Consider the following 25219-nt stretch of genomic DNA (forward strand, 5'->3'; position numbering starts at 1 on the left):
AGTTCACACGTAAAATTGTGTTCTGAAATATTTCTACAAGGAACAACTCAGAAATGTGTATTTGTGGATCGTGAAATAGCCGTGAGGATATGATTTATTTGTGAATCGGGGAGACGCAGTGGGAATCCTAAATGTGTGAGAGATAATAAAGTTCAATTAAAACCTCCCGTGGTCAAAGGCCTCCAAGCATATATATATATAAATCTATATATAACTAAATCTACATCTACATCTACATCTATATCTATATCTATATCTATTTATATATATATATCACAGAGCTCCTAGCTTCCCCCCCCCCTGACCTGGATGGGGCAGCGGTTGTCGTGGGTGACGTCCAGGAAGAGGGCGTGGGCCACACAGGGGACCAGGGGCCGCAGGGTGGGCTGGACGAAGGAGCCCACCGGCTGGCCCCCGAAGCGGTACACCAGCCGGCCCTGCTCCTGGCTGCTGCCCGCACTGAGGGCCTCTGGAGGGCACACGCACACACACACACACACACACACACACACATAAACATACACGCACACACACACACACACATATAAACATACATACATGCACATGCACGCACGCACACACACACACACACACACACACACACACACATACATACACATGCACGCACACACACGCACACACGCAAACATACACCCATACACAAACAGGCACACGCACGTACAAACGCATACACATGCATGCCGCCGGCTCGCAGGCGCACACGCACATAGACATACACACACACGCATACACATGCACGCACACACGCACATTCACAGACACAAACAAACACACATATAAATACACATGCATGCACGCACATACACAGACACACCCCCCCCCCCCCCCCCCCCACATACACACACACACACACAGAAACGCATGTAGTCAATACGTCATACTACCGAGACTTTGTTGAACATGCAGCAGACATTCATACCGTAACCCAGTGAGGAATGTCTGCTCATTCATTCAGCATCAGAACTTATTAGAGAAGAGCTCTTTTTCAGGGTACAACCTCTGTTGACTCGTTGCAATTGTGTGTTCTGTAAAATTGCAATGAACTTTTCTGCGACAGAAAAACGAGTTACTGAGCCTGATAGTTTGCGTGAATAATCTTACAGTTGCATGTTTTATCACAAAACTGAAATTCCAATTCTCAAACAAAGGCTTGTCTGAATGATGTCTGCCTCCCTCTCTCCCCCAGTTTGAAGTGTGCTCAGTGCAGACATGCAACTACTTCACACACTTTCCCACAGCGGGACTAAGAGACCACATGACAGAATCTAGCATGGAACGTATCCCTAAACGGTGCATGACGGTCTATTTCCATCGCCACACATGACACAAGCGAGAGCCCATCCGTGGGGACCAACAGAGCTCCACCGAGGATGGCAGAGAGTCTGGTCAGTTTGTAATGAAATCCACTAAATAATGTCCAGCATGGAGCTGCTTAAACACATCCTCCCTCGAAGGCGAGTGGGTCCCCCACTCTGCGTTTTTTCTCAAGATCTATTCCATGAGAGAGATTTGAGGGAGTTATTCCCTGCCCTCAAGTGTCAGGAGGGGGGGTTATTAATATGGCCTGTTAAACCCCTTGAGACTGAAACTTTGATTAAGGGCTATACTAATAGAATTTAATTTAATTGAATCCCAACATGCCAGTGGAAGCAACACGGGTGAACTGGTGCTGTTAGTGGGAACAACTCTTAACACAGCAGAAGTTAGTCAGCATTAAAGGTGACATATTATATCACCAGGACACGCCTACGTGCGATGTCAGAAGAGGCAGATTTTCCAAACAGCTTGTTACGGCTAATCACACTCACACTGGTGGTATAATATGTCACTTTTAATGACACAGGGCGGAAGGGCTCATGGGTCGACGGTCATGCTGAATCAAACCACCACACCACCCCCGTCAGAGCGTCTTCAACCCCCCAGCCCACTCTCTCACCCCCCCTGCTGGCTGTGCTGCGTACCTCGCACCACGCTGGTGATGCCCAGCCGGTTCACAAACACGTTGTCTATCAGCTCGCTGCCGGTGAACAGCTCTGCTATCACGTAGAGGTTGGGCCTGATGGCTCTGGCTGCGGCTAGCATGGCCTGGATAGACCGCACGCACACACACACACGTATGAGCGCACACGCACACACACACACGAGCGCACACACACACACACACACACACACACAAGCACAAACGCACACGCACACGCACACACACACACACACACACACACACACACACACACACACACACAGACACACACACACACACAGTTCCAGCAGATGTGCTCATTAAGGTAAAGGGCGCATTCCAACCAAACTAACAAAAAGCCTCATCTTCCAAACCAATCAATCAATAAAACATCTGATTTCTAAGTTAGTTTTCTGAAAGATTCTTAGCCTAATATTGAGTTTAAAGGTCAACATTCAGTTTCAGCTTCAGTATGACAGCATACACACTTACAAGGAAGAACATCAAGGGTCCTAGAGTTGTATTGATTATCAGCTAGTGTTTCTACATGTTGCATACATTGTTGATTGCGTCCATTAATAACCCTGGCCCTCATCACCCACACACCCACCTACAAACACCCCTAGACACACTCCCCCACACACCCAACCACCCACACACACAACACATCCCCACCCCCACAGCCACCACCACACCCACCTAAAAACACCCCTAGACACACTCACCCACACACCCCCCCCCCTGCCCCCCCCGTACCTCGGCCACGTGCAGGGGCGTGGAGTGGCAGTTGTCCAGGCGGACCCCGTGGAAGTGCTTGGCGGTGATCTCGGTGTACTTCCTCATGTGGGCCCAGAGGTAGGGGCAGTCCTGGGGCCCGGCGCCGTAGCGCAGCTTCACGCTGTCGCCCCAGCACACCAGCTCCCTGCGCAGGTACACCTGGGAGCCTGCAGGGGGCGACAGAGACACCGTTACGGTTCTTTATGCGTAAGCGTGTGTATACAAATAAAGATATGTATAATATTGATAACATCATTATTTATTTTCAGTTTAAAGCGGGAGTTTTGTTTCGGGTGCCAGAAACACGCCGGGCTAAAGAGGGACACTCCTGACTCGCTGCTTCGCTGATTGGCTGTGTTTTTTTCCACGTTTCATTTCAAAGTAAAAGCGCACAAAGGTCGACGCCCACCTGGCTCAGCGAAGCTGTGCAGCGGGTCGTCGCCCGCCACCCAGCCGTTGTGGGCCATGATGTGACGCGCCTTCTCCTCATGGACCAGCAGGGTCATCTCCTGGTCAAAGGTCATCTCCTCGAAGGGGAACGTGAAGTACCTGGGGGGGGGGGGGAGAGGCACACACAAACAGAGAGTGTGGTAGAAATTAACCTTACATTCTATGTTAAACTATGATTATTATTAGGCCTACATATCATATATATACTTTAATGGTGGAAAAGAGCTGATCACCTTTAGCCTAGATGTTATGTGCCATGTGACACCAGTGAGTAAGTCCAGTTCATTCCCACCTGATGGGCCATGTGGCACATCAGTCAGAGAGTCCAGTCTACTCCCATTTTGATGTACTCTCTGAAGACAATGCTTACATTCACACGTGTGCATCATCTCTGTTTGTATAAGGATAATATATGTTCTAAGGTCACATTGGGATTCAGAAGACATAGGAGTATGCTGACATCCACACAGTATGACCCTGATGGGAAATTCTATATTTGAGGAAAGTCCAACTTTGTATTGTGTAAGAATCGGGGATATAAGGAGCTGTCCGGGATTCATTCGGTAGTGTGTATTCGAGGATACCATTCGGCTTTGTTGTCTCTCGTTTGCGGGTGGCAATAAACTCTTACTTGACCTGGACTCCCCGATTCCTCTTGCTTATAGCTAGTTGAAGTGAATTAGACAAGTTGTTATTATTAATGCTACAACAAGAGCAACACTAGTATCAAGTCCAATGTGTTCACAGAGACAAACAGAAAGTAACACTAGCATCAAGTCCAATGTGTTCCTCGTTGGGTTTGATACATGTGGCACTGGGTCCCACGCGGTCCTGGGGGGGTATGTGTGTCTCGTTGTACTCCCACATAACGGACGGTAGAGCCCTGCCCCCCGTTACCTGCTGACCAGAGGGTCCTTCCTGGTGACCGGTCCCAGCTTCGGCCCGTCCTCCGCAAGGCGTTCATAAACCACAGTTCCCACAATGCAGTTGGTGGCCTGGAGAGGAGGTCTTTGTGTGTTATTGATTTATTAATGATAGAGTGAGTGTTTTAAAGGGGAGAGGGATTCATCCGTGTGTGGATGTAACACACACCTGCTCAGCATGGTAGGCCATCTCCTTGTAGCTCTCTGAGTTCAGCTCCTGGAGCCTCTTCTTGAACCAGCCGCAGCACTCCTGGAGGTCTGAGGGGCTGGAACTGCACCGGGGAAGGGAGGAGGGAGGAGGGAGGAGGGAGGAGGGAGGAGGAAGGAGGGAGCAGGGAGGAGGGAGGAGGGAGGAGGGAGCAGGGAGGAGGGAGCAGGGAGGAGGGAGGAGGGAGGAGGGAGGAGGGAGCAGGGAGGAGGGAGGAGGGAGGAGGGAGGAGGGAGCAGGGAGGAGGGAGGAGGGAGGAGGGAGGAGGGAGCAGGGAGGAGGGAGGAGGGAGGAGGGAGGAGGGAGGAGGGAGGAGGGAGGAGGTTCACCATCACAACAACCATCACCAGGTCAGAGAGTCAGGGTTAGGCTCACAGTTTGGGCATCTTTATGTTATAGCGAATACTTGAATACATGCCAGAAGAACAGAGAGCGTGATTAGGGCCACCTGTGAGGTCTGAGCAGCTGGAGGGCGCTCTTCATGTCCACGGCGGTCCCGAAGCGTCGGCCCTGGGGGTCTGTCACCAGCCGGAGCTGCTGCTGGCCTTCTGGACTGCAGCCAGGACTCACCCCTCCTGATCGGGGGGGATTCTGACATTATCCAGGGGTTCGGCCCATCGGCAAATTACAATAAACCACTCTGCTCTCTTCGTTTATTTTCCTGTCCAATAATTAAACCTGGAAATGTAACCTGACCATCAGGACATGTTTATAAAAACTGCATGGATTCATTGATTCAGCTCCTGGTGATGGCATTACCTGCTGAGAACAACAGTGTTTCTGAATAGAATTGAGTGCAGCACTGTGACTGAGATCATTGGCCATACATGATGATGTATGGCGACCATATATCATGTGTGGTGCTGCAGTGGTGCAGTCCTACCGGAGCTGAGCAGCTTGTGGAACTGCTCCACCGCCTTCTCCACGTTCACCTGCTGGAACTCCCACAGCCGTAGCCTGAGGAACACCTCCTCCCACAGCACGCCCCGCAGAGCCTGGGGACAGAACACAGTACAGACCCTCACACAGAGTACAGACACACACACACACAGTACAGACCCTTGGTGTTCCTGAGCTCACGTTGACGTGCTGCTGGTTGAGGAGGAGCGCCGGCAGGCCTCTCTCGGCGTGGCGCCCGTCCGCCAGCTCGCCGCTGAGGTGCCAGAGGGCGCGGTCCAGCACCCAGGCCGCCCTCAGGTGGGGGGAGTTCACCAGGTTGAAGCCACACTCGGGGTGGAGGCGGAGCCACTTACTGCTGGAGGCTTGGGGGGACACAGAGACCAGCTGAGCAACTCAACATGTCAGGACCCCCGGTCCCCTTAAACATGTCAGGACCCCTGGTACTCTTAAACTTGTCCAGACCCCCGATCCCTTTAAACATGTCCAGGTCCCCTTTAACATGTCAGGACCCCTGGTCCCCTTAAACATGTCAGGACCCCTGGTCCCCTTAAACATGTCCGGACCCCGGCCCCATTAAACATGTCCGGACCCCTGGTCCCCTTAAACATGTCCGGACCCCGGCCCCCTTAAACATTTCCGGACCCCGGTCCCCTTAAACATGTCAAGACCCCCGGTCCCCTTAAAAATGTCAAGACCCCCGGTCCCCTTAAACGTCTGGACCCCCGGTCCCCTTAAACGTCTGGACCCCCGGTCCCCTTAAACATGTCCAGACCCCGGTCCCCTTAAACATGTCAAGACCCCCGGTCCCCTTAAAAATGTCAAGACCCCCGGTCCCCTTAAACGTCTGGACCCCCGGTCCCCTTAAACGTCTGGACCCCCGGTCCCCTTAAACATGTCCAGACCCCGGTCCCCTTAAACATGTCAAGACCCCCGGTCCCCTTAAACATGTCCAGACCCCGGTCCCCTTAAACATGTCAAGACCCCCGGTCCCCTTAAACATGTCCAGACCCCGGTCCCCTTAAACATGTCCAGACCCCGGTCCCCTTAAACATGTCAAGACCCCCGGTCCCCTTAAACATGTCAAGACCCCCGGTCCCCTTAAACGTCTGGACCCCCGGTCCCCTTAAACATGTCAAGACCCCCGGTCCCCTTAAACGTCTGGACCCCCGGTCCCCTTAAACGTCTGGACCCCCGGTCCCCTTAAACATGTCCAGACCCCGGTCCCCTTAAACGTCTGGACCCCCGGTCCCCTTAAACATCTGGACCCCCGGTCCCCTTAAACATGTCCAGACCCCGGTCCCCTTAAACATGTCAAGACCCCCGGTCCCCTTAAAAATGTCAAGACCCCCGGTCCCCTTAAACATCTGGACCCCCGGTCCCCTTAAACGTCTGGACCCCCGGTCCCCTTAAACATGTCCAGACCCCGGTCCCCTTAAACGTCTGGACCCCCGGTCCCCTTAAACATGTCAAGACCCCCGGTCCCCTTAAACATCTGGACCCCCGGTCCCCTTAAACGTCTGGAATCCCGGTCCCCGTAAACATGTCCAGACCCCGGTCCCCTTAAACATGTCAAGACCCCCGGTCCCCTTAAACATGTCAAGATCCCCGGTCCTCGTAAACATGTGAAGACCCCCGGTCCCCGTAAACATGTGAAGACCCCCGGTCCCCGTAAACATGTGAAGACCCCCGGTCCCCGTAAACATGTGAAGACCCCCGGTCCCCGTAAACATGTCCGGACACTGGTCCCCTTGTCCTCCTGCACTGTAAAACCTTTCACAGCAAAATTACAGTAAAGTACTGGGAGCAATTTCACCAGTAAGGTAATGTTTATATGCATATTTATTACTGTATCATATAAATACAGTAGAAGACGGTTAGCATTTCGCTGTACATTAACATCAAAGTGTTACCGTGTGTCTCGTCTGCTTTCATGTGCTTAGGAAAGTATTTGTAAAATATTGGTTTTCACATTGGGTCATTCAGGCAGGGGGGGGGGGGGGGGTGTCAGCACATGCTACTTGGAATAGCTCATTGAGCAACACATACACACACAAACACCCACACACAGGGGTCTCCCCTAGCCTCAGTGGGGGGTCATGTTTCACGCAAGGAATGCCTGACCTTCTGGGCAGCAGCCGTGTGGCGCTCAGAGTCCGATACCCCTCTGAGTCCCGGGGAGAAGAGAGATAAACTACCTGCTCACCCACACATCATATATCAGACATTGTTATTAAATATGAGGTATCACCATAAAGGACCACTGAGTGCATCCGCCCAGATTGGTGCATCAAGGGTTAGCTCAGCCCAGCTAAAGCTGAGTATCAGAGGTATCAGGAAACTTGAACCGGGACGGTACGGTGAGGTACCCCATCAGAACCCCAAAGGTCTAGACCCAGGACTACAGTCCTGAAGGACAGGGGTCTAGACCCAGGACTACATGATGGACAAAGGTCTAGACCCAAGACTACATGCCCTGAAGGACAGGGGTCTAGACCCAGGACTACATGATGGACAAAGGTCTAGACCCAAGACTACATGCCCTGAAGGACAGGGGTCTAAACCCAGGACTACATGATGGACAAAGGTCTACACCCAGGACTACAGTCCTGATGGACAGGGTTCTAGACCTAGGACTACAGTCCAGGTGGACAAAGGTCTAAACCCAGGACTACATGTATTGATCTCACTGAGCACTCGAGACAGTCACAGAGAGAAAAGATCTGAATCAAAAGGACACTTTTATTTTAACATTTAACCTTTGAAGTTGTTCCTGTGTTACATTTATACTTGACCTTTGAACTTCCATGTCCTTCTTAAATAATCCTGTCTGTCACGTCTTACAGCCAATCAAATGGTTGAGATTCTGATGAAGCAGAGTCGGAAACAGCCCAGTGGGTCAGTTGTCACTGAACACGGCCGGCCTGACCTTCAAGTAGAACCTAACCCTCTGAAGGTCAGCTGAGGAGGGAAGCCCAACCAGCAGGCAGGGAGGGAGGGAGTGTGTGTACCTGTCTGTGTGTGTGTGTGAATGTGTACCTGTGTGGTTGTGTGTGTGTGTGTGTGTGTGTGTGTGTGTGTGTGTGTGTGTGTGTGTGTGTGTGTGTGTGTGTGTGTGTGTGTGTGTGTGTGTGTGTGTGTGTTGTGTGTGTGTGTGTGTGTTTTCCTGTGTGGTTGTGTGTGTACCTGTTTGGTTTTGTGTGTATGTGTGTGTGTGTGTGTGTGTGTGTGTGTGTGTGTGTGTGTGTGTGTGTGTGTGTGTGTGTGTGTGTGTGTATCTGTGTGGTTTTGTGTGTGTGTTTGTGTGTAACTGTATGGCTGTGTGTTTGTGTGTGTATTGGTGTGGTGTTTTACCTGTGTGGGTGTGTGTTTGTGTTCTTACCTCTGTGGCTGTGTGTGTCTGTGTGTGTGTGCGTGTACCTGTGTGTGTGTATACCTGTGTGTGTGTGTGTGTGTGTGTGTGTGTGTGTGTGTGTGTGTGTGTACCTGTGTGTGTGTGTATACCTGTGTGTGTGTGTGTGTGTGTGTGTGTGTGTGTGTGTGTGTGTGTGTGTGTGTGTGTGTGTGTGTGTGTGTGTGTATACCTGTGTGTGTGTGTGTGTGTGTGTGTGTGTGTGTGTGTGTGTGTGTACCTGTGTGTGTGTGTGTGTGTGTGTGTGTGTGTGTGTACCTGTGTGGTTGTACACCACGTCGGTGATGCAGGCCACGCCCCACTCCCTCCTCAGCCGCTCCACCAGCCCGCCCACGTCGGACCAGGTGTAGTTCCTCCCCGGGGGGGAGAAGTCCGGGTTGAGCTCCAGCTGGTCGGACAGGGAGTAGCAGGACCGGGACGGGCCCAGCGGCTGCAGGGGGGTCAGGTGGATCATGTTGTACCCTGAGGAGAGGCAGCAGGACATCACATGACTCGTTAGAGCGGCTCAGACTCAGAGTTAACGAGAGAGACTCGTTAGAGCGGCTCAGACTCAGAGTTAACGAGAGAGTCGTTAGAGCTGCTCACACTCAGAGTTAACGAGAGAGACTCGTTAGAGCTGCTGTGACTCAGAGTTAACGAGAGAGACTTGTTAGAGCCGCTCAGACTCAGAGTTAACGAGAGAGACTCGTTAGAGCTGCTCAGACTCAGAGTTAACGAAAAGAGAGAGCAGAGAGGAGCACAGGAGACAGGAGTCTCTACATGTGTTTGCCTCCTGAGCACTGCATAACACACCTAATGAGGAGCTGTGGTAACTGTATGAGATTGACAGGCAATCGAACCAATCATAGAAGAGATTGGTCTACAATATAAATAGTCTCACATAGGCCAACCCACAGCCCACTCACAGAGTGTGATGATGAACCCAATGCTTCCTCAAGGTTTGCTCATATTGTGCACAAGACTCCATTTCCCATGATCCTCTCTGCTCCTGCTGCTCACCCGTCTCCTTGGCCACCCTGAGGCGGTCGGGCCACTGGTCGAGGGGTCCCAGGCACTTGGCCAGGTAGGTCTGCATGGTGATGCAGTCCAGGGGGAGGGGTTGGTGGTCCTCTCCCACGGTCAGCACCGGGTCCACCACGATGTAGCCGCTGCCCACCTTCTCATCCTCCCTGAGAGGCAGAGCACAGCTGGAGACACAGCTGAACAACAGCAACAGGCGCGCACACACACACACACACACACACACACACACACACACACACACGCACACACACACACACAGTCACATACAGTCAGACACACACACACACACACACACACACACACACACACACACACACACACACACACACACACACACACATGCACACACTTGGAGCCCAGGAGTCCACCCACCCACAGCCGAAGTAGTACTGGTAGGACCCGGCCACCAGCAGGTCCAGCCTACAGAACCGGTCCGAGTCGTCATGGCCCGCGGGGTTCATCCAGTCCAGGGCTCTGAAGGCCAGCCGGTCGAAGCGCTGGCCCGCCGCAGGGTAGTTGGTGTGGACCCGCACCTTCTTACCCTGCAGGGTCGGACCCAGACGGAACTGGAGCTCAAAGCCTGCAAGGGACCAGGCAGGAGAACCGGCTAAGACTGGTGTCGACACATTGGAGAGGTGCTGCAGGGGTCCATCCATGTGTTTTGTATACGTAATGTGTCCCACTGGTGTGCTTTATATCTGTTATGTGTGTCCGACTGCTGTGCTTTATATCTGTTATGTGCCTCACTGGTGTGCTTAACTTGTTATGTGTCTTAGATGCTGATGTGCTTTTGTGTCTCCAACTGCAGAAGATAATGCAACTTGTGCCCAAGGTCATTACAAATCTTAAGTGTTCGATTATTTTTATATATCTTTCTTCTCAAAAGTATATTTGAAAATAGACTATGCCATGTCTACATTACAACATCATTGAGGAGAGCAGACACATCACCATGCGCTGTAACACAACTATGAGATAGAAGACATCTCATCATCTCATCATCTCATCCTTCTGTTATCAAACAAGTCTGAGTCATTAGCAGTCATTATTTCCTCTGCACACAAGTCCATTGCATCTAATAATATCTCAAGTAATCTATTCATAATAACTACTTCTAATAATAGCAGTAAACATTCCAGGAGAAAGTTCTGAAACACATCCCGGGAGAACAGGATCCGTGTGAACTGAATCTACGACACGTGATCTCCACTGCTTCTGGTCCAACAGTCACACACTCAACGCGCACGGATAGCGTGAAGTGTGGATATAAAGTGCGCTAATACACCTCAACACCCCCAATATGTGGAGTCCAAGTCCCTAGACAAGAGGCTAGGACGGCGGTTCGCCTGCGGTCGATGCACGTACCTTGCTCCAGGCGGAACAGAGTTCTCTCCAGGCGCTCCATGTCGTTAAGGAACAGCGCTCTGCTCTGAGTGGCGCTCTGGACCATTTTGGAGAGGCTTTTTTAGGCTGCCCTTTCCTGACGGGACGGGGATTCCAGAGGGTTCAACCTGAGAGGGGAGGGGCCTCCCGGGGTGCGGGATGAGGGCAGAGCTGCTGGGACACTATGCATCGTCCTCCGCCAACTGGGCTTAGCGGGGTCCGGAATAAAGGCAGGGCTGTAACACTACGCACCGGCCCCTGCCAAGTAGGTCATTACCGCGGGAGATGGAGCTGAGGCTGTGAGGCTGGGCTGGCTGAGGGTCGCTACTACTGGACGGGGACATCGTGGGACGTCCTGGGACATCGTGGGACGTCCTGGCTGGGACATCGTGGGACGTCCTGGGACATCGTGGGATGTCCTCATCCTGGAACCTCCTGGGAGGCTGGGACGTCCTGGTTCACCCCCCCACCCCCCAGGGGGCTTGGAGACCAATAGCTGATCTCAAGGCATCAAACGCGCGGTGTTCTTGTGGAGATAAAATAACGGAGATAATAAAGTTGTTGTCCAACACGGAAATCTAACCGTAAATGTAGTTCTTTAGGTGTATTTTTCATCATTCTTTCCTTAAACAGTTTTTTAAGCATATCGGATAATTGTTAAATTCTATTTTTCTAACTTAAAAATGTAAAAAATAAATAAAAATTACATAATATGTATATGTACACAGTCAGTCCACATGTAGCAGCATTGCCCCCTGGTGGAAGACCATGGACTCGACGGCGACGCAACGTTCTCAGTGTGTCAGTAGGAGGTCGCAGCGGGTCGAGAAGCACTGAGACTGAGCGGACCTGAAGAGCTTCAGGAAGTACAGGCGATGGTAAGTTAGAGATTCCAAGAAATTGACGTTTGCTTCGAATGCAAACATTATAAAGTCCTTTGGCTCTCTTGTGAACGGGGAAACTGAATGAAAGCTTTAACGTGCGGTTGTGAAACTACTGGTTGGTGAGTCCGCATGCAACATAGGCCTATTCAAATCAGGTGTAGATAATTTTTATTATCATATAAGGTTTCACATACAACACATATTCTCACAAACAAAGACGTCTGACCTCCAAGACCAACCGGAATAAATGTCAATGTTTAAAGGCACCCAGTGCAACTTTCGAGGCTTAAAAATAAACATTCAATTTCTAGTCTTTTTTACGCGTAGTAAGTTTCAATAACTCCATACCATTACATACCGACATTTAAGCAGCAAAGATGAGACGTCGTTGTGTGGTGAGAACTGATACAAAATCGATAACAACAACAATGCCGGCATTTTCTTTATTTTTTGTAACCTAGGCTACAATAAATAAAGCAGGCTTCCAGTCAATGGAAAAATGGCTTCTCCCCACTGGCGATTGTTGTTGTTTACGATTTTCTATCAGTTCTCACCACACAACGACGTCTCATCTTTGCTCCTTGAATGTCGATATGAAATGGTATGGAGTTATTGAAACTTACTACGTGTAAAAAAGACTAGAAATTGAATGTTTATTTTTCATTGAATGTTTACATAAAGTTGCACTGGGTCCTAACGATACAGTGATATAAAATCAGTTTGTGTTTCCTCTCAATGGTGCAGTCATAATGTAATGTAGGCAGACATCTGGGACCCTTTTGGGGTAGGATCCATTGATCAGCCCTGCCTGCCTGGTCTCTTATCTCCAGCAGCACGTGGCGGCGGTTCTTCTGTGACAGACTGATAGTGTTCTTGTGTAGTGTAGTGTCTAGGCCAACCCAAAGGCTGCTTACTTCAACTATCAAAAATACTTAAGTGTTAATAGGTTAATATTTGACACGCAGAAGCCTGAAATATTTCTAATTGATGCAGTGTGAATTAGAGATGCACCGAAATGAAAATTCTTGGCCGAAACCGAAACCGAAACCGAATATAGGGTTAATGTTATGGTTAGGAAACAGTTGGCCAGAAGCCTAAACCGAATACCGAATGTGGCTTTTGCTGTTTTTCATTCATTTTGCTTTAATTTATCACCATTGCATAAATCAAAAAATGTAATGTCCTTTATAAACTTTTTTGTCTTGCTTTTCAATATAAAAAACTAAGTGCAAATTTGATACAAAATTAGTATACAATTATTATTATTTTTCTTTAAATCAAAAATAAAAATGTCCGGTTAATTTTTTCCGGCCTTTTTACTCCTTCGGCCGAAAACGAAAATTATGTTTTGGGCCACTTTCGGTGGCCGAATATTCGGTGCATCCCTAGTGTGAATGCAGAAGGCCTTCAGACTTATGACACCGTTTAATAACAGCCTGTGTTTTTACAGATCGGACCTTCAGCTCTGAATGTATTAAAGTCACAGCCTCGTGAAGATCATTCGTAAAAGCCCCAAATTTCGTCATGCTGGAATCGAAGGTAACTGAGAGGAACCTTTCCAACTTCTTCATTTTTGGACTGTTTCTTATTTTAAAGTGGTTTCAGATATTTCCTCATCCTCGCTATCGCCCAGAATCGATCCTCCCATCCTCTCTCCGTGCTCCAGGTCACGAGGTGGGCGTGCCTGTGGCTCCTGGCCTGGTGGGCGGGCCCCGCCCTGGGCTACAGTAACGGGCGGGTCCAGGAGGTGTGCGGGAGCATGGAGCCGCTTCACGGCCACAGCCCTAGCCCCGCCCCCGCCCCGTACCGCCTCACCGTGGACGGGTCCACGGTCCAGCCCGGAGCCCGTGTCACCGGTGAAACTACTCACACACGTCCTGCTGACAGTGGAGCCGTCTGGAATAGCTAACGCTGACAAACCATCTCGACTCCCCCCTCCCTCAGTGACGCTGCTGGCCAGCGACAGCTCCTCCCCGTTCAAAGGCTTCCTCCTGGAGGCCCGTGATGCCGCGGCCCCCAACTCCACCGTGGCCTTGGGGTCCTTCAGCCTGCTGCAGCCCGGCGTCTCCCAGCTGCTGGGCTGCGGGGGCCGACAGGTGAGGTGGGGGGCCGAGGGGGCTACCAGGTGAGGGGGGGGAGCTATCAGGTGAGGGGAGTCGACAGGTGAGGTGGTCCGGCATTCGGAGCATCCTGTGACGCTCTCCCACACTTCAGGAGACCTTTGGTCACCATGCCTGGTACTGGGGGTCTGACTCAGAGAGTGTCTGTCTCCAGACTGAACAGGAAGGGTTTTAAAATGGATTTGTGTGTATATATATATAAATATATATTAGTACAACATAGTCTCTAGTCTTGTAGAGGCCTGCTTGAGGTTCCTTGTCACTCACTCTGAACCAACCAGGTTTTGCCGTGAGGAGAGGAACACGCTGGGATTGGTCCACCTCACTGATCACTTTGAGACAGAGGAGGAGGGGAGGTTCACTCATCCGTTGTGTTCCCTTCAGGCGTCTGGTGTGAGTCACACCAGTGATTCAAAAAAACATCAAGTGCAGGCGGAGTGGACCTGCCCCAAGGCCTCGCCCCCCACCGTCCAGTTCTTGTGAGTCCTCCAAACACACACAATCTATTCGTCGGTTTACCATGTGAAGTTGTTTTACAGAGTTGTGTCTCCCTTTCTTTATAATTAGAAAACAGCTAGATTGACATAACACAAGTACAATAATAGTAATTTCCTGTAATTATACGATGGGGGGGGGGGGGGGGGGTAGGGTGAGTGGGAGGGGTTTAAGGTGATAGGGAGGGAGGGGTTAAGGAGTGTCAAAATAAAGATTCTTATAAACAGAGAGAGGTACGGGCTTGACAGCCTTTTTTTCATGTTATATTTTTTGCACAAATCACTGATATATTATGTTATAAAACATTGGAGATTTGTGTAGAATCTGGGACAAATCGTATGATTTTTATTGAAAGCATTATTGAAATCACTATTGATGAGCGTGGTGGTGGCTCATCCCTAGCTAATGCAAAACTCCCCATGGAAAGAATAACTTTACACAACACCCAAGTTAAAAATAAACCAACTCCTCCCACTTCACTTCCTATTCTAGTGGGGGTAGTTCTGCTATTGGTAACTCAAGAGAAACAATTGCTTTTGGTGTAATATATCTTGCAAGTATTTGGCTAATCCTGATATTCAAATTCAGTAAATTCAGAAATTCATGCATTTCTGTTCATATCATCATGTGATTGTTTATCACATGATGCCAGAATGATGCTTTAGCCGCAGTCTCAGTAGACGGTGAAAGAAGACTCACTGTGGATCCTCCACACCGTAACGCTATTGTTCCCGTGTCCCAGCGCTACGGTGGTCCAGAAGAAAAAGCTGTACTGGGTCCAGGTACCGGGCCCGGTGGTGGCCGTTACCGGGGCCGCTTCAACCACAGCTGGGGTCCTCACCCCCCCCACCACGGCCGCCGGCCTTCCCGCTCCGGTGAGTCCACACCACCCCAGTCGAAGGAAACCCGAGAAGAACCGACAGCACCTGATGCACTGTTTCCCCCTGCGTGCCTCCAGCATTGAAACAGCGCCCCCCCGCTGGAACAGCAGCGCTACTGCAGTCAGCAGTTCCTTTCGCCACAAATGCTTTGTTTAAATTTTGAAACCCGGACAGGGGCCGGGGGAACGGCTACAAACTGAAGATTGAAAACTGTGTCTGCGCTCACATCGATGCCAAAACAATATTGTCACATGCTGTTTGTTAGGTCGTTAGACCTAACATCACACTGAAACCTCTGTGCACGTGCACACCAACACAGTGCAGTGCATGTGCACGGTGCAGGTGTGCATCAGCATAGTGCATGTTTTGCACAGTGTATCCGTTGTGTGTACACAACTAACACATAAGCCCTTCCCGGCTCGAGCCGTTCTGTAACGGTGGGATTATGTCTTTAGATCTGCGTGTATCTGTGAAGCTAACTAGGACGGCCCCCTGTAGTTCAGCTCAGAGGGCTGTGGACACAACAAGTCCTGCCTCAGGGAGCCAGCGGGCTGCCGTCCAGAGAACGACCGGGACTGCTTCTTCCTGTCCTTCCGCCCGGACGCCATCGGGGGCAGCGCGCTGTTCGAGCTCAGCGGCCCGGCGGAGGGATACGTGGCGCTGGGCCTCTCGCTGGACACCTGGATGGTAGGTGATCCGCCCCTCAGCCCCACAGCGCTGGACCTAAATGGGAGGCACTCACTGAAAAGCATTTGGAAATGCCGCTGGTCAGAAAAGCACGATATAAATGGAGTCCATTTACCATTTGCTGGGAGTGTAATCAGTGTTTGGCTGGAAATACCATTTATTTATTTTAATGTTGGGCTCGTACTTGGACATGACCAACACACGTCCTCCATCACAATAATTTCAAGTTTATTTGAAGTTATCTCATCTGCGGCAGAGAAAAGCTTCTTCATCCTTTACTAGCGGCAGCAAATTATTTAAAGAATCAGCCTTCAAAATCATAAACCTCATGGAGCAGGACTAGCCAACCTCCTGACACAAGCCAGGTGAATAGGGGATTACTCTCCCCGCTATGAGTGTGACACTGCAGGCTAAGAGCCACGGTGAGGCGACGTGTTCTCAGTGACCGTGGAGCCTCTGACCTTCGCCTTCGTTTCCAGGGCAACGATGACGTCTACTTGTGCATTCAAGACCAAGGCCGGGTCCACATCCAGGCCGCCTTCGTCTCCGGACGGACCCGCCCTGAGCCGGCTCCTGAGGTACTGGACGCCCCCCGCGAGCGAGTGATGGACCACCAGCAGCAGCAGTACGAGATGGTCCTGGCCTCTGATTGACCGCTGAACACTTACCCCCGGTTCCTCCCTGCTCCCAGGGGACCCTGCGGGACCAGGTCGGGGCCGTGACCGACGGCGTCATCCAGTGCCGTTTCCGTAGAGACGTCCGCATCCCTCAGACGGACCAGAGGTTTGACCTGGACCAGAGCTACTTCCTGTTCCTGGCCCACGGCAGATATGAAAACGGTCAGAACCGGGGGATTATTAGAAGAACTAATGAATTGACTTATCGTATGTTTATAGTTCCAAATCCTAGTTTCATATGTATTGTGTGTGTGTGTGTCTCTCCAGGCTCCACTAGGAGGCACCACACACAGCCTCTGATCTCCAGTGTCAGGGCGCTGGTCGTCGGGCCCCCTGTCGACCTCTCTGGCTCCCGCTCTCCGCTGATCATCAAGCTCCACGGTCGGTCCGACAAACACAACGACGACCCGGAACTCAAACCACTCTGACACCAAAACACTTGGGTGGCGTTCAAAATGTAGATAGCTGTCGCTGTTTGTAACCCTAACCTGAGACCCTAACTTGTGGATCCTCCGACAAGAATTTGATTAATTTGATGAATGCAAAGTTTCCAAAATGGTACTTCGTAGTGTGTGTGGATGATGACCTCGCCCAGTCCGATAGAGTCTGGGGCTGGCGAGGCTGCTAACCTGTTGCACAGTGAGTGATCAGTGAGCACAGATTAATCCACACACACTCGGGGAGAGATCTCCTGCATGGCAGCATGTTTCATTAACTTTAAAATTGAAAATAAATAAAAAAACTCCATCCCTCTATTAATTCGCTAAACAAATTTTTTAAAAATATTTCTTTCAGATCCGTCTACTTTGACAATATTTCCCACTATTAAAGCAGAGTGTCTCCCTGGTCATGTGACCTGGAGTGTCTCCCTGGTCATGTGATCAGCAGTGATGATGTTCCCTGGTCATGTGATCCCCAGGGGTCATGATGCTGGCAGCGTGGATGTGGGTCGTCAGCACGGGCGTCCTCTTCGCCCGACACTTCAGACACGTGTGGCCAGACGTTCTGTTGAGAGGAGACAAGGTGTGGTTCCAGGTAGGACACCAGGGGACCAAAGAGGAGGAGGATTACAAAGACACAAAACTGAAAGAAAATACATTAACAACGCAAAACACGTTCTAGTTGGAAATGTGAATTGAAAATAATTGAAGAGATGTGTTAAACCAGTCCTGTTGAAAGGCCCACTGTGTTGTAGCTTCATGATTGTGTTGTGGTCTGGAGCCCGGAGAGAGAGTGATGAAGTCTGGCTGTGTGATGCCGCAGGTACACCGAGGCCTGATGCTGCTGGCAGTCAGCCTCATCAGTGTGGCCTTCACCCTTCCGTTCCTGTACCGAGGAGGCTGGAGCAAAGTGAGTCCTACACCCTGTCCATTCTCTCTCTCTCTCTCTCTCTCCCCTGCTGTCCTGTGTGTCTCCATCTTTCTAAGTGTGTTTCCTCTGTGCAGTTCATCATGTTCTTTGGCTCCTTTGTCATGTTGTCCTCGAAACGTGTGTGTGTGGGCGGTGTGAGTCACACTTTGTCTGTGGCGCTGACCCTGCAGTGGCGAGACGGTGGCAGCAGGGGGGGCTAGAGAGTCGTGATTCTACTGCTGAGCCGACCAGCAGACTCTCCTCCCTCTGAAGCACGCTGCGTCTCTCATCCCGACTGCATTTGAAGCCTTCAGCACCAGTACGGCTGGAGGCTACCAGAGCATTATAGGCCAATGGCCCGTTATGAAAGTCCTCATCTCTTGTTCTGTGAACATCGTCCGCTAAGCTGTGGTCTGCCGACCATCTTTCTCTTCCACATTTAACCTGTCACTCCCGACGCCTTTACTCTATGCTGATACATTTAATGCAACGTGACTTGTTACACGATATCCTAAATGTATTTCCATCATGCTAGACTTTTGCTACTAAGAGGATTTGGGTGAAGGGAAGTCACTGGGATGAGGAGGGCTTAAGTTCTGACGGGCCAGTGTAGACATTTCTGTCTGTCTGTTTAATACTTTCTTATTTAGTCTGTGAAAACATGGAAAGGCTTAAATGATGTAAGCATTTAAATACTTTCCTATCACGCAGAAGTTACAATCATAATGTCTACTAATACTGTAGCCTACTGTATACTCTTACTAATTATTGGGGTAGGCTAATGTATCCTCATAATAATACTCGGGGTAGCCTACTGTGTACTCATATTAATACTTATTGTAGCCTACTGGATACCCATGCTAATACTCAATGTAGCATACTGTATACACATACTAATACTTACTGTAGCCTACTGTTTACTCATACTAATACTCACTGTAGCCTACTGTATACTCATAATAATACTTACTGTAGCCTACTGTTTACTCATACTAATATTTACTGTAGCCTACTGTTTATTCATACTCATACTCACTGTAGCCTACTGTATTCTTGTAATAAAACTTACTGTAGCCTACTGTATACTCATTTTGGGGTAGCCTACTGTATACTGATACTTACACTTACTTTAGCCTACTGTATACTATTTTTCGGGGTAGCCTACTGTATACTCATACTAATACTTGGGGTAGCCTCATGCTGAGTGTTTCTATGTTGTGCAGCATGCAGGCTACCATCCATACATGGGCTGTGCTGTCCTGGGCCTCTGCATCGTCCAGCCAATCATAGCCCTGTTCAGACCTGCTCCCCTGTCCCCCAGGTGAGAGACCAGCGGCCCCTTAAACCAGCGGCCCCTTAAACCAGCGCCCCTTAGCCAGCATCCCCTTAACACTGTCTGACCAGCGGCCCCTTAAACCAGCGGCCCCTTAAACCAGCGCCCCTTAACACTGTCTGACCAGTGGCCCCTTAAACCAGTGTCCCCTTAACACCGTCTCAGACCAGCGGCCCCTTAAACCAGCGCCCCTTAGCCAGCAGCCCCTTAACACTGTCTGACCAGTGGCCCCTTAAACCAGTGGCCCCTTAAACCAGCGCCCCTTAGCCAGCAGCCCCTTAACACTGTCTGACCAGTGGCCCCTTAAACCAGTGTCCCCTTAACACCGTCTCAGACCAGCGGCCCCTTAAACCAGCGGCCCCTTAGCCAGCAGCCCCTTAACACTGTCTGACCAGTGGCCCCTTAAACCAGCGGCCCCTTAAACCAGCGCCCCTTAGCCAGCCTTAACACTGTCTGACTAGTGGCCCCTTAAACCAGTGGCCCCTTAACACCGTCTCTAAGTGTCCTTAACGTCTGGTTGTCTTCTAGGAGGCGTCTCTTCAACCTGGTTCATCGCTCAGCAGGCCGCTGGCTGCAGGTGCAGGCTGGTGAGGATCTGTCAGTCAGTCAGTCAGTCAGTCAGTCAGTCAGTCAGTCAGTCATGCTCTCCTGCCCTCTCTCCTCAGTGGTGTGTGTGTACCTGGGCTTCCGGCAGCAGGCCCTGCTGCTGCGGGGCCCCCAGGCCACAGGGGCCCTGGTGGGCTGGGGGCTCTGGATCACGCTGGCTGAACTGGGGCTGCACTTCCACTCCATCTCCCCGGCCAGGGCAAACAAAGGTACTGCAGGCCTCGCTTGTAACGTTACTTATAGGACATGTTGTCAGGGTAGTTCTGTTGTATCATTACGAATAGGTCGTGTTCTCAGTGTAGTTAGGTTTTAACGCTGCATATAGGTCATGTTCCCAGTATAGTTATGTTTTAACGCTACGTATAGGTCATGTTCTCAGTGTAGTTATGTTAAAACGTAACGAATAGGTCGTCACCATTGAGTTACGTGATTTCTACAGTATAGGTTCACTCTCTCTTCTTCACTGGGTGGTTCCCAGGTTGAGTGAGGGAATATTTGCACAGTCGAATTTTGCTTTCATTTCGATACAACTGTAATGAAGGTCTGCATGCATCTCATCCCACTGCTCACCAGCATATGAACACATTCTCCAGCTCCTTCTTCGGGGCCGACTGAGGACAAGTGAGCGGAGGAAAGCGTTCAGCATAATGACCGTCTTGTAGCCTGAAGCGGCAAACCAATCTCACTCCCACAGATTTAATGCTCTGATTTAGTGTGCGTGTGCGTGTGCGTGCGCGTGCGTGCGCGTGTGTGTGTGTGTGTTAGTGTGTTAAATGTCAACCCTTATTTGAAATGATGGAAGGGGGAGAACGAAACAAACTTCCGCTGATAAAAGATGAGAGGACGTAATGACGTTTTTGCCGCATGGACACTTTGGTATTTGGTTATATTGTAGAGGCTAGGGGAACATGATGCAAACATGGTCTAAAATAGATTGTTGTGGAACAAGGATGAACTGAAAATTTCCATCACATGTTTGTGTGAAAGGATTTAGTATTGAGTTCCATTTCGTCAGCGGTCAACACATGACGAGCGTCCAGATATAGCAGGCTCCAGCGTTTTCTACTTTGAAACCATGGAAACATATTCAGGTTTAGAAATGCAGAAAGCAGCTGGTCTCTTTATTCGTTGATTTTAGAATCAACGAATAATTGTCTTATTGGACAATTTGAGTAGTCAGTCGCTCAGGGTCAAAGGTGAAACTTTTCAGAGTAGCATCAAGTTGGCCAATCAGAGCAGCTGCCCACGCCAGGCTTGTGCTAGGTTAGCGCTGGGTTAGCCTTCAACGCTCCAGCCAATAGAGGCTAGTCACGTGGTCCTGCTCTGAACCTCGGCAGCAGTTTGACAGACTGACCCAATGTTGTACCTGCCCTGTTTTGTTCAGTCGTTCAGCACATGGCCACATGGTTTTCATCTGCTGGGAACACTGGGAACACTGGGGACAATGACGACCTCCCCCTCGTCAAACTGGAGGACCCAAGCCCACCACCGGTGAGCACGCGCAGACCTCACCGATTAAGTTCAAAAACGTTTTAAACCAATTTCTAATCTGGTTTGCTCCGTTGTGTTTCAGGCGTACGTGTTTGAAAAGACGCTGATGCTTGTGCACCAGCTGGGAAACATCTTGTTCTTCTGGGTCCTGGTGAACGCTGTAGCGAAGGTTTAGCTCTGGTTCCTCTGGTCCTGGTGAACGCTGTAGCAAAGGTCTAGCTCTGGTTCCTCTGGTCCTGGTGAACGCTGTAGCGAAGGTTTAGCTCTGGTTCCTCTGGTCCTGGTGAACGCTGTAGCAAAGGTTTAGCTCTGGTTCCTCTGGTCCTGGTGAACGCTGTAGTGAAGGTTTAGCTCTGGTTCCTCTGGTCCTGGTGAACGCTGTAGTGAAGGTTTAGCTCTGGTTCCTCTGGTCCTGGTGAACGCTGTAGTGAAGGTTTAGCTCTGGTTCCTCTGGTCCTGGTGAACGCTGTAGCAAAGGTTTAGCTCTGGTTTCTCTGGTCCTGGTGAACGCTGTAGCGAAGGTCTAGCTCTGGTTCCTCTGGTCCTGGTGAACGCTGTAGTGAAGGTTTAGCTCTGCTCAGCCTCACACAGAACAGGCTTTATTAATGGAAAGGAATTTTAACTATGGATTTATTGAAATGTGAAATGTGTTTTAGTGGACACCGATTGTGTAGGTGTGTCATAAGTACACAATTATTGTAAGTATTGCAATTATACTAATGCTCATAAATCTGTACATATTTGAGATACACATTGTGAAACATTTGTAATATGGGTGTATGGGTTTTAAACAATTTTATAACAAAATTCATTCCATGCTCATCTAATTCCTTCTCCTGAACACAAACAAAACCTTTATAATTAATAAACACAAAAGGCAGAACTTGACCTGTTTCTCATCATTCTTTTATTGTTGCATGAATCTCTTTGAATACTCAACACATACATATACAGAGATAAAGCCCCCGTATACTTTAATAACGAGGTTGATAATAACAGAAACAGAAGCCTCTTTTGAGCTCACCTTATCCGTCACTTTGAGTACAGAATGGTTGTTTGTAGTGAGCCTTAAGGAATTAGCATACAGACAGGATGTAAACAACGCCGTTAACGTTAACAAATGCTGTCTTTTCGTTAGCTAGAGAAGATAATGTGGATGATCCCTAAAACACTGTCACTGTTCTAGACATGTTTATCGTTTGCTGATTATTATTCTTTAAATAGTTTTTTTTATGATAGTGACATGAAAGTAAATAGCCTTTAGAGGAAACTCTTAAATCTCTTTAAATCTTTAAAGACTTCAAATATATATACTTCATCCATTCACAATACTCTTGAGAGTTTTGATTATAACAATATAAATGCAGTGCTTAATTGATTTCCATTAAATTGATTTTGTCAGGTTAAATTCCCTCTTTCAAACCTTCTTCAAAAGTATGACCCTTTAGAATTGATGATTGATCATTGACCCCTTGATCAGCCTACTAAAGTGTTCTCGTAAGATAGCAGAGGTAAAGGCTTTGTGCTTTCAGGGTGCATGGAGTTCAAAAATCGTTGTACATCTCAAAAATACATTTTGGATTGTCATATTTTACGAAAAAATACATGTAAGCTATTAAAGATTAGAGCTGTTCTCAAGCTGCCTTTGATCTCCGGGTTTATAATATTCTCTTGGTACTGAAGATCATCCAGCTATTCATTTGCAGCAAATAAAATCACAGTACAAAAATACATTAAATATACATATATAGCGACGTAGCCTCTATTGCCTTTAGCTCAATAGACAAAATGTCAAAATGTTTTCTTCTTTTGAATGTTTTACATTTATAAATGTTAGCAAATAGTGGCCTAAACGATACATTCATTTAACTATCAGGCATCTTGGAAAACAGTTGAACACACCGCAAATACTCTTCTTCTACAAATCTAACCTATTAAGGCCCCAGTCTGTACACAACTATGGTGGTGTATTGTTTTGTAATTGTTTAGCCAGTTGTTTCTCTTTTCCAAAATCCAGGAAGGATCACAATATTTTTGCATGAAGAACCACAGAAGCAAAGCGTATGCTGTGTCGCGACACAAGAACAAACACTGCGTAAGACACAGAGACATGGGTAGTACGCATACGATGTAACGCCTTCCCCAATGTAACCCCTCAGTCGGCCTTCTCCTCTGCGAACTCCCCGGCCTCCCATCGGAGGGCCATGGCACTCTTACGTCGTTCTTTGCTGTAGACGTCTGGGAACTGAGCAAGAACATTTCCTTGTGTTGGTCTCATGTCGGTGTTGGTTTCACCGCCCCTCCACCCCACGTCATTCTCTTTAATCCTGTTCTTTTCTCTCCCTCACTTTTGAGGCGCTGCGACTAAATAAACTGAAATTAAAGATTCAATAATCATACCTTTTATTATCATTCTTACTTTGTTACGTGTAGGTTTTGAAGGTCACTACCCCGTGAACGTGACCCATGATAGTAACGGTTATTTAAAGATGGCATATTATACCACCAGGTGCGAGTGGGATTAGCAGTTACAAGCCGTTTTTAAAATCTGCCTCTTCTGACAGCAAAGTGTCAGTGTCCACCTAGATGTGTAACGGATATAAGAGCAACGTTTGCTACAGACAACTGGGTAGGCTGGTAGACTGATCTATCAGGCACACATCTAGATGGAGACGCCCACTTATGATGTCAAAAGAGGCAGATTGTAACGGCTAATCACACTCACGCCTCGTTTCCACATACGTATGTTTTTCGTATCCGTGCTTCCGTAAATTTACGGAAGGGGTCGCTAGTGTTTTACGTACGGACATGAATTTATTTACGCCAGCCAAAAAGATGGGGGAACGTATGATAATGGCAGTTTTAGGAGACCGGTACTTTGGAACATGAGGATCGACATACATGTCATATACAGAGATAAAAACAAAACCAACCAGGCTTGGAAAGAGATCGGCGAGGAGTTTGGCCTGTTTTGTGAAAAACATAAAAACTCTCATACGGTATCTCCGTAAAACGACGGCGAAAGTTAAACTTTTTGAACGTATATTACGGACATACCGGACAGAAATTTTACGGAGGGGAGGAGTCTCGGAGGAAAAACTGAGATTACGGAGAATCACATAGGAATGAATGGACTTTCGGTCGGAGACGGTTGGATCGCATACGAGAATGTACGTATGTGGAAACGAGGCGTCACACCTGTTGGTATAATATGCCCCCTTTAACCGTTACGGAGTCAGCTTGTACTTTCTTTCTGCTACAGCTATAGATGCCCGTAAGGGTCTATGGGTCTAACTGTCCTTACTGGTTGAGAGTGAGAGAGTCTTACCCTGTGGTCGCAGGACAAAACGGCGCGGTCCATTCTATAGGCGGTCTTCATCGGTGATGAGGGGGACGATTTGCATTTCTCTGGAACGTCAACTGTGAGAGAAAAAACACATTCTGGCATGAACATGGCGATAACAAACTGTTTGAAGTCTGTTGAATCCGCACTACGTAACTCTTTCACTACCGTCATCAGATTTGCTCCACTTTTACCGCAGCCACAACTTTTATTCCAAACTAAATAACGAGTGCCAACTAAATAAAACTCTGGAGTTGGTGGGCAAATAAAAGGCAGAAAAAGATTTGAACAGTGCAGT

At 49.0% G+C, this 25219-nt stretch overlaps 3 protein-coding genes across 10 annotated transcripts in view; 1 reads left to right on the forward strand and 2 right to left on the reverse strand.

Annotated features, from left to right (window-relative positions):
* The window catches only part of LOC132452701 (glycogen debranching enzyme-like), a 26221-nt gene extending 14749 nt beyond the window's left edge, over window positions 1–11472 (reverse strand). Inside the window, exons 1-13 of the mRNA XM_060045435.1 lie at window positions 11037–11472; window positions 10044–10251; window positions 9648–9817; window positions 8907–9110; window positions 5420–5601; window positions 5223–5334; window positions 4788–4914; window positions 4301–4403; window positions 4106–4203; window positions 3168–3307; window positions 2738–2925; window positions 1983–2106; window positions 306–469 (exon numbers count right to left, since the gene is read on the reverse strand). Coding sequence (XP_059901418.1) covers window positions 306–469; window positions 1983–2106; window positions 2738–2925; window positions 3168–3307; window positions 4106–4203; window positions 4301–4403; window positions 4788–4914; window positions 5223–5334; window positions 5420–5601; window positions 8907–9110; window positions 9648–9817; window positions 10044–10251; window positions 11037–11121 — 1905 coding nt within the window. The 5' untranslated portion in view covers window positions 11122–11472. The remainder of the gene's footprint in view (window positions 1–305; window positions 470–1982; window positions 2107–2737; window positions 2926–3167; window positions 3308–4105; window positions 4204–4300; window positions 4404–4787; window positions 4915–5222; window positions 5335–5419; window positions 5602–8906; window positions 9111–9647; window positions 9818–10043; window positions 10252–11036) is intronic.
* Window positions 11473–11623: 151 nt separating this feature from the next.
* On the forward strand, window positions 11624–23163 carry frrs1b (ferric-chelate reductase 1b). 2 transcript variants are annotated; one of them, XR_009524473.1, is made up of 18 exons: window positions 11624–11932; window positions 13389–13477; window positions 13605–13794; window positions 13883–14034; window positions 14443–14537; window positions 15296–15428; window positions 15933–16121; window positions 16601–16699; window positions 16813–16960; window positions 17066–17179; window positions 17718–17833; window positions 18062–18148; window positions 19372–19469; window positions 20010–20068; window positions 20147–20296; window positions 21472–21578; window positions 21661–22011; window positions 22100–23163. XR_009524473.1 is itself a non-coding variant. In XM_060045443.1 (17 exons), the coding sequence occupies exons 2-17, from the start codon at window positions 13463–13465 to the stop codon at window positions 21751–21753; spliced, it is 1845 nt and encodes a 614-aa protein (XP_059901426.1). In that variant the 5' UTR covers window positions 11624–11932; window positions 13389–13462; the 3' UTR covers window positions 21754–23163. The 2 variants fall into 2 exon arrangements, 1 of the variants encoding a protein (XP_059901426.1); XM_060045443.1 differs by having other exon boundaries at window positions 21661–23163.
* The window catches only part of palmdb (palmdelphin b), a 28819-nt gene continuing 26062 nt past the window's right edge, over window positions 22463–25219 (reverse strand). For all 7 annotated transcript variants that reach the window (XM_060045440.1, XM_060045436.1, XM_060045438.1 and 4 more), the window contains 2 exons: window positions 24907–24998; window positions 22463–23823 (listed from right to left, as the gene is read on the reverse strand). In XM_060045440.1, coding sequence (XP_059901423.1) covers window positions 23734–23823; window positions 24907–24998 — 182 coding nt within the window. In that variant the 3' untranslated portion in view covers window positions 22463–23733. The remainder of the gene's footprint in view (window positions 23824–24906; window positions 24999–25219) is intronic.

This window comes from Gadus macrocephalus, chromosome 23, assembly GCF_031168955.1.
Source record: "Gadus macrocephalus chromosome 23, ASM3116895v1".
Classification (NCBI taxonomy): Eukaryota; Metazoa; Chordata; class Actinopteri; order Gadiformes; family Gadidae; genus Gadus; species Gadus macrocephalus.

What these genes read in the sequence shown, in the direction of transcription:
- frrs1b (XM_060045443.1), top strand. An exon ending in CTGGCTGCAGGTGCAGGCTG is followed by an intron (nt 20,069 to 20,146) that starts GTGAGGATCTGT and finishes CTCTCTCCTCAG; the next exon opens with TGGTGTGTGTGTACCTGGGC. An exon ending in AGGACCCAAGCCCACCACCG is followed by an intron (nt 21,579 to 21,660) that starts GTGAGCACGCGC and finishes GTTGTGTTTCAG; the next exon opens with GCGTACGTGTTTGAAAAGAC.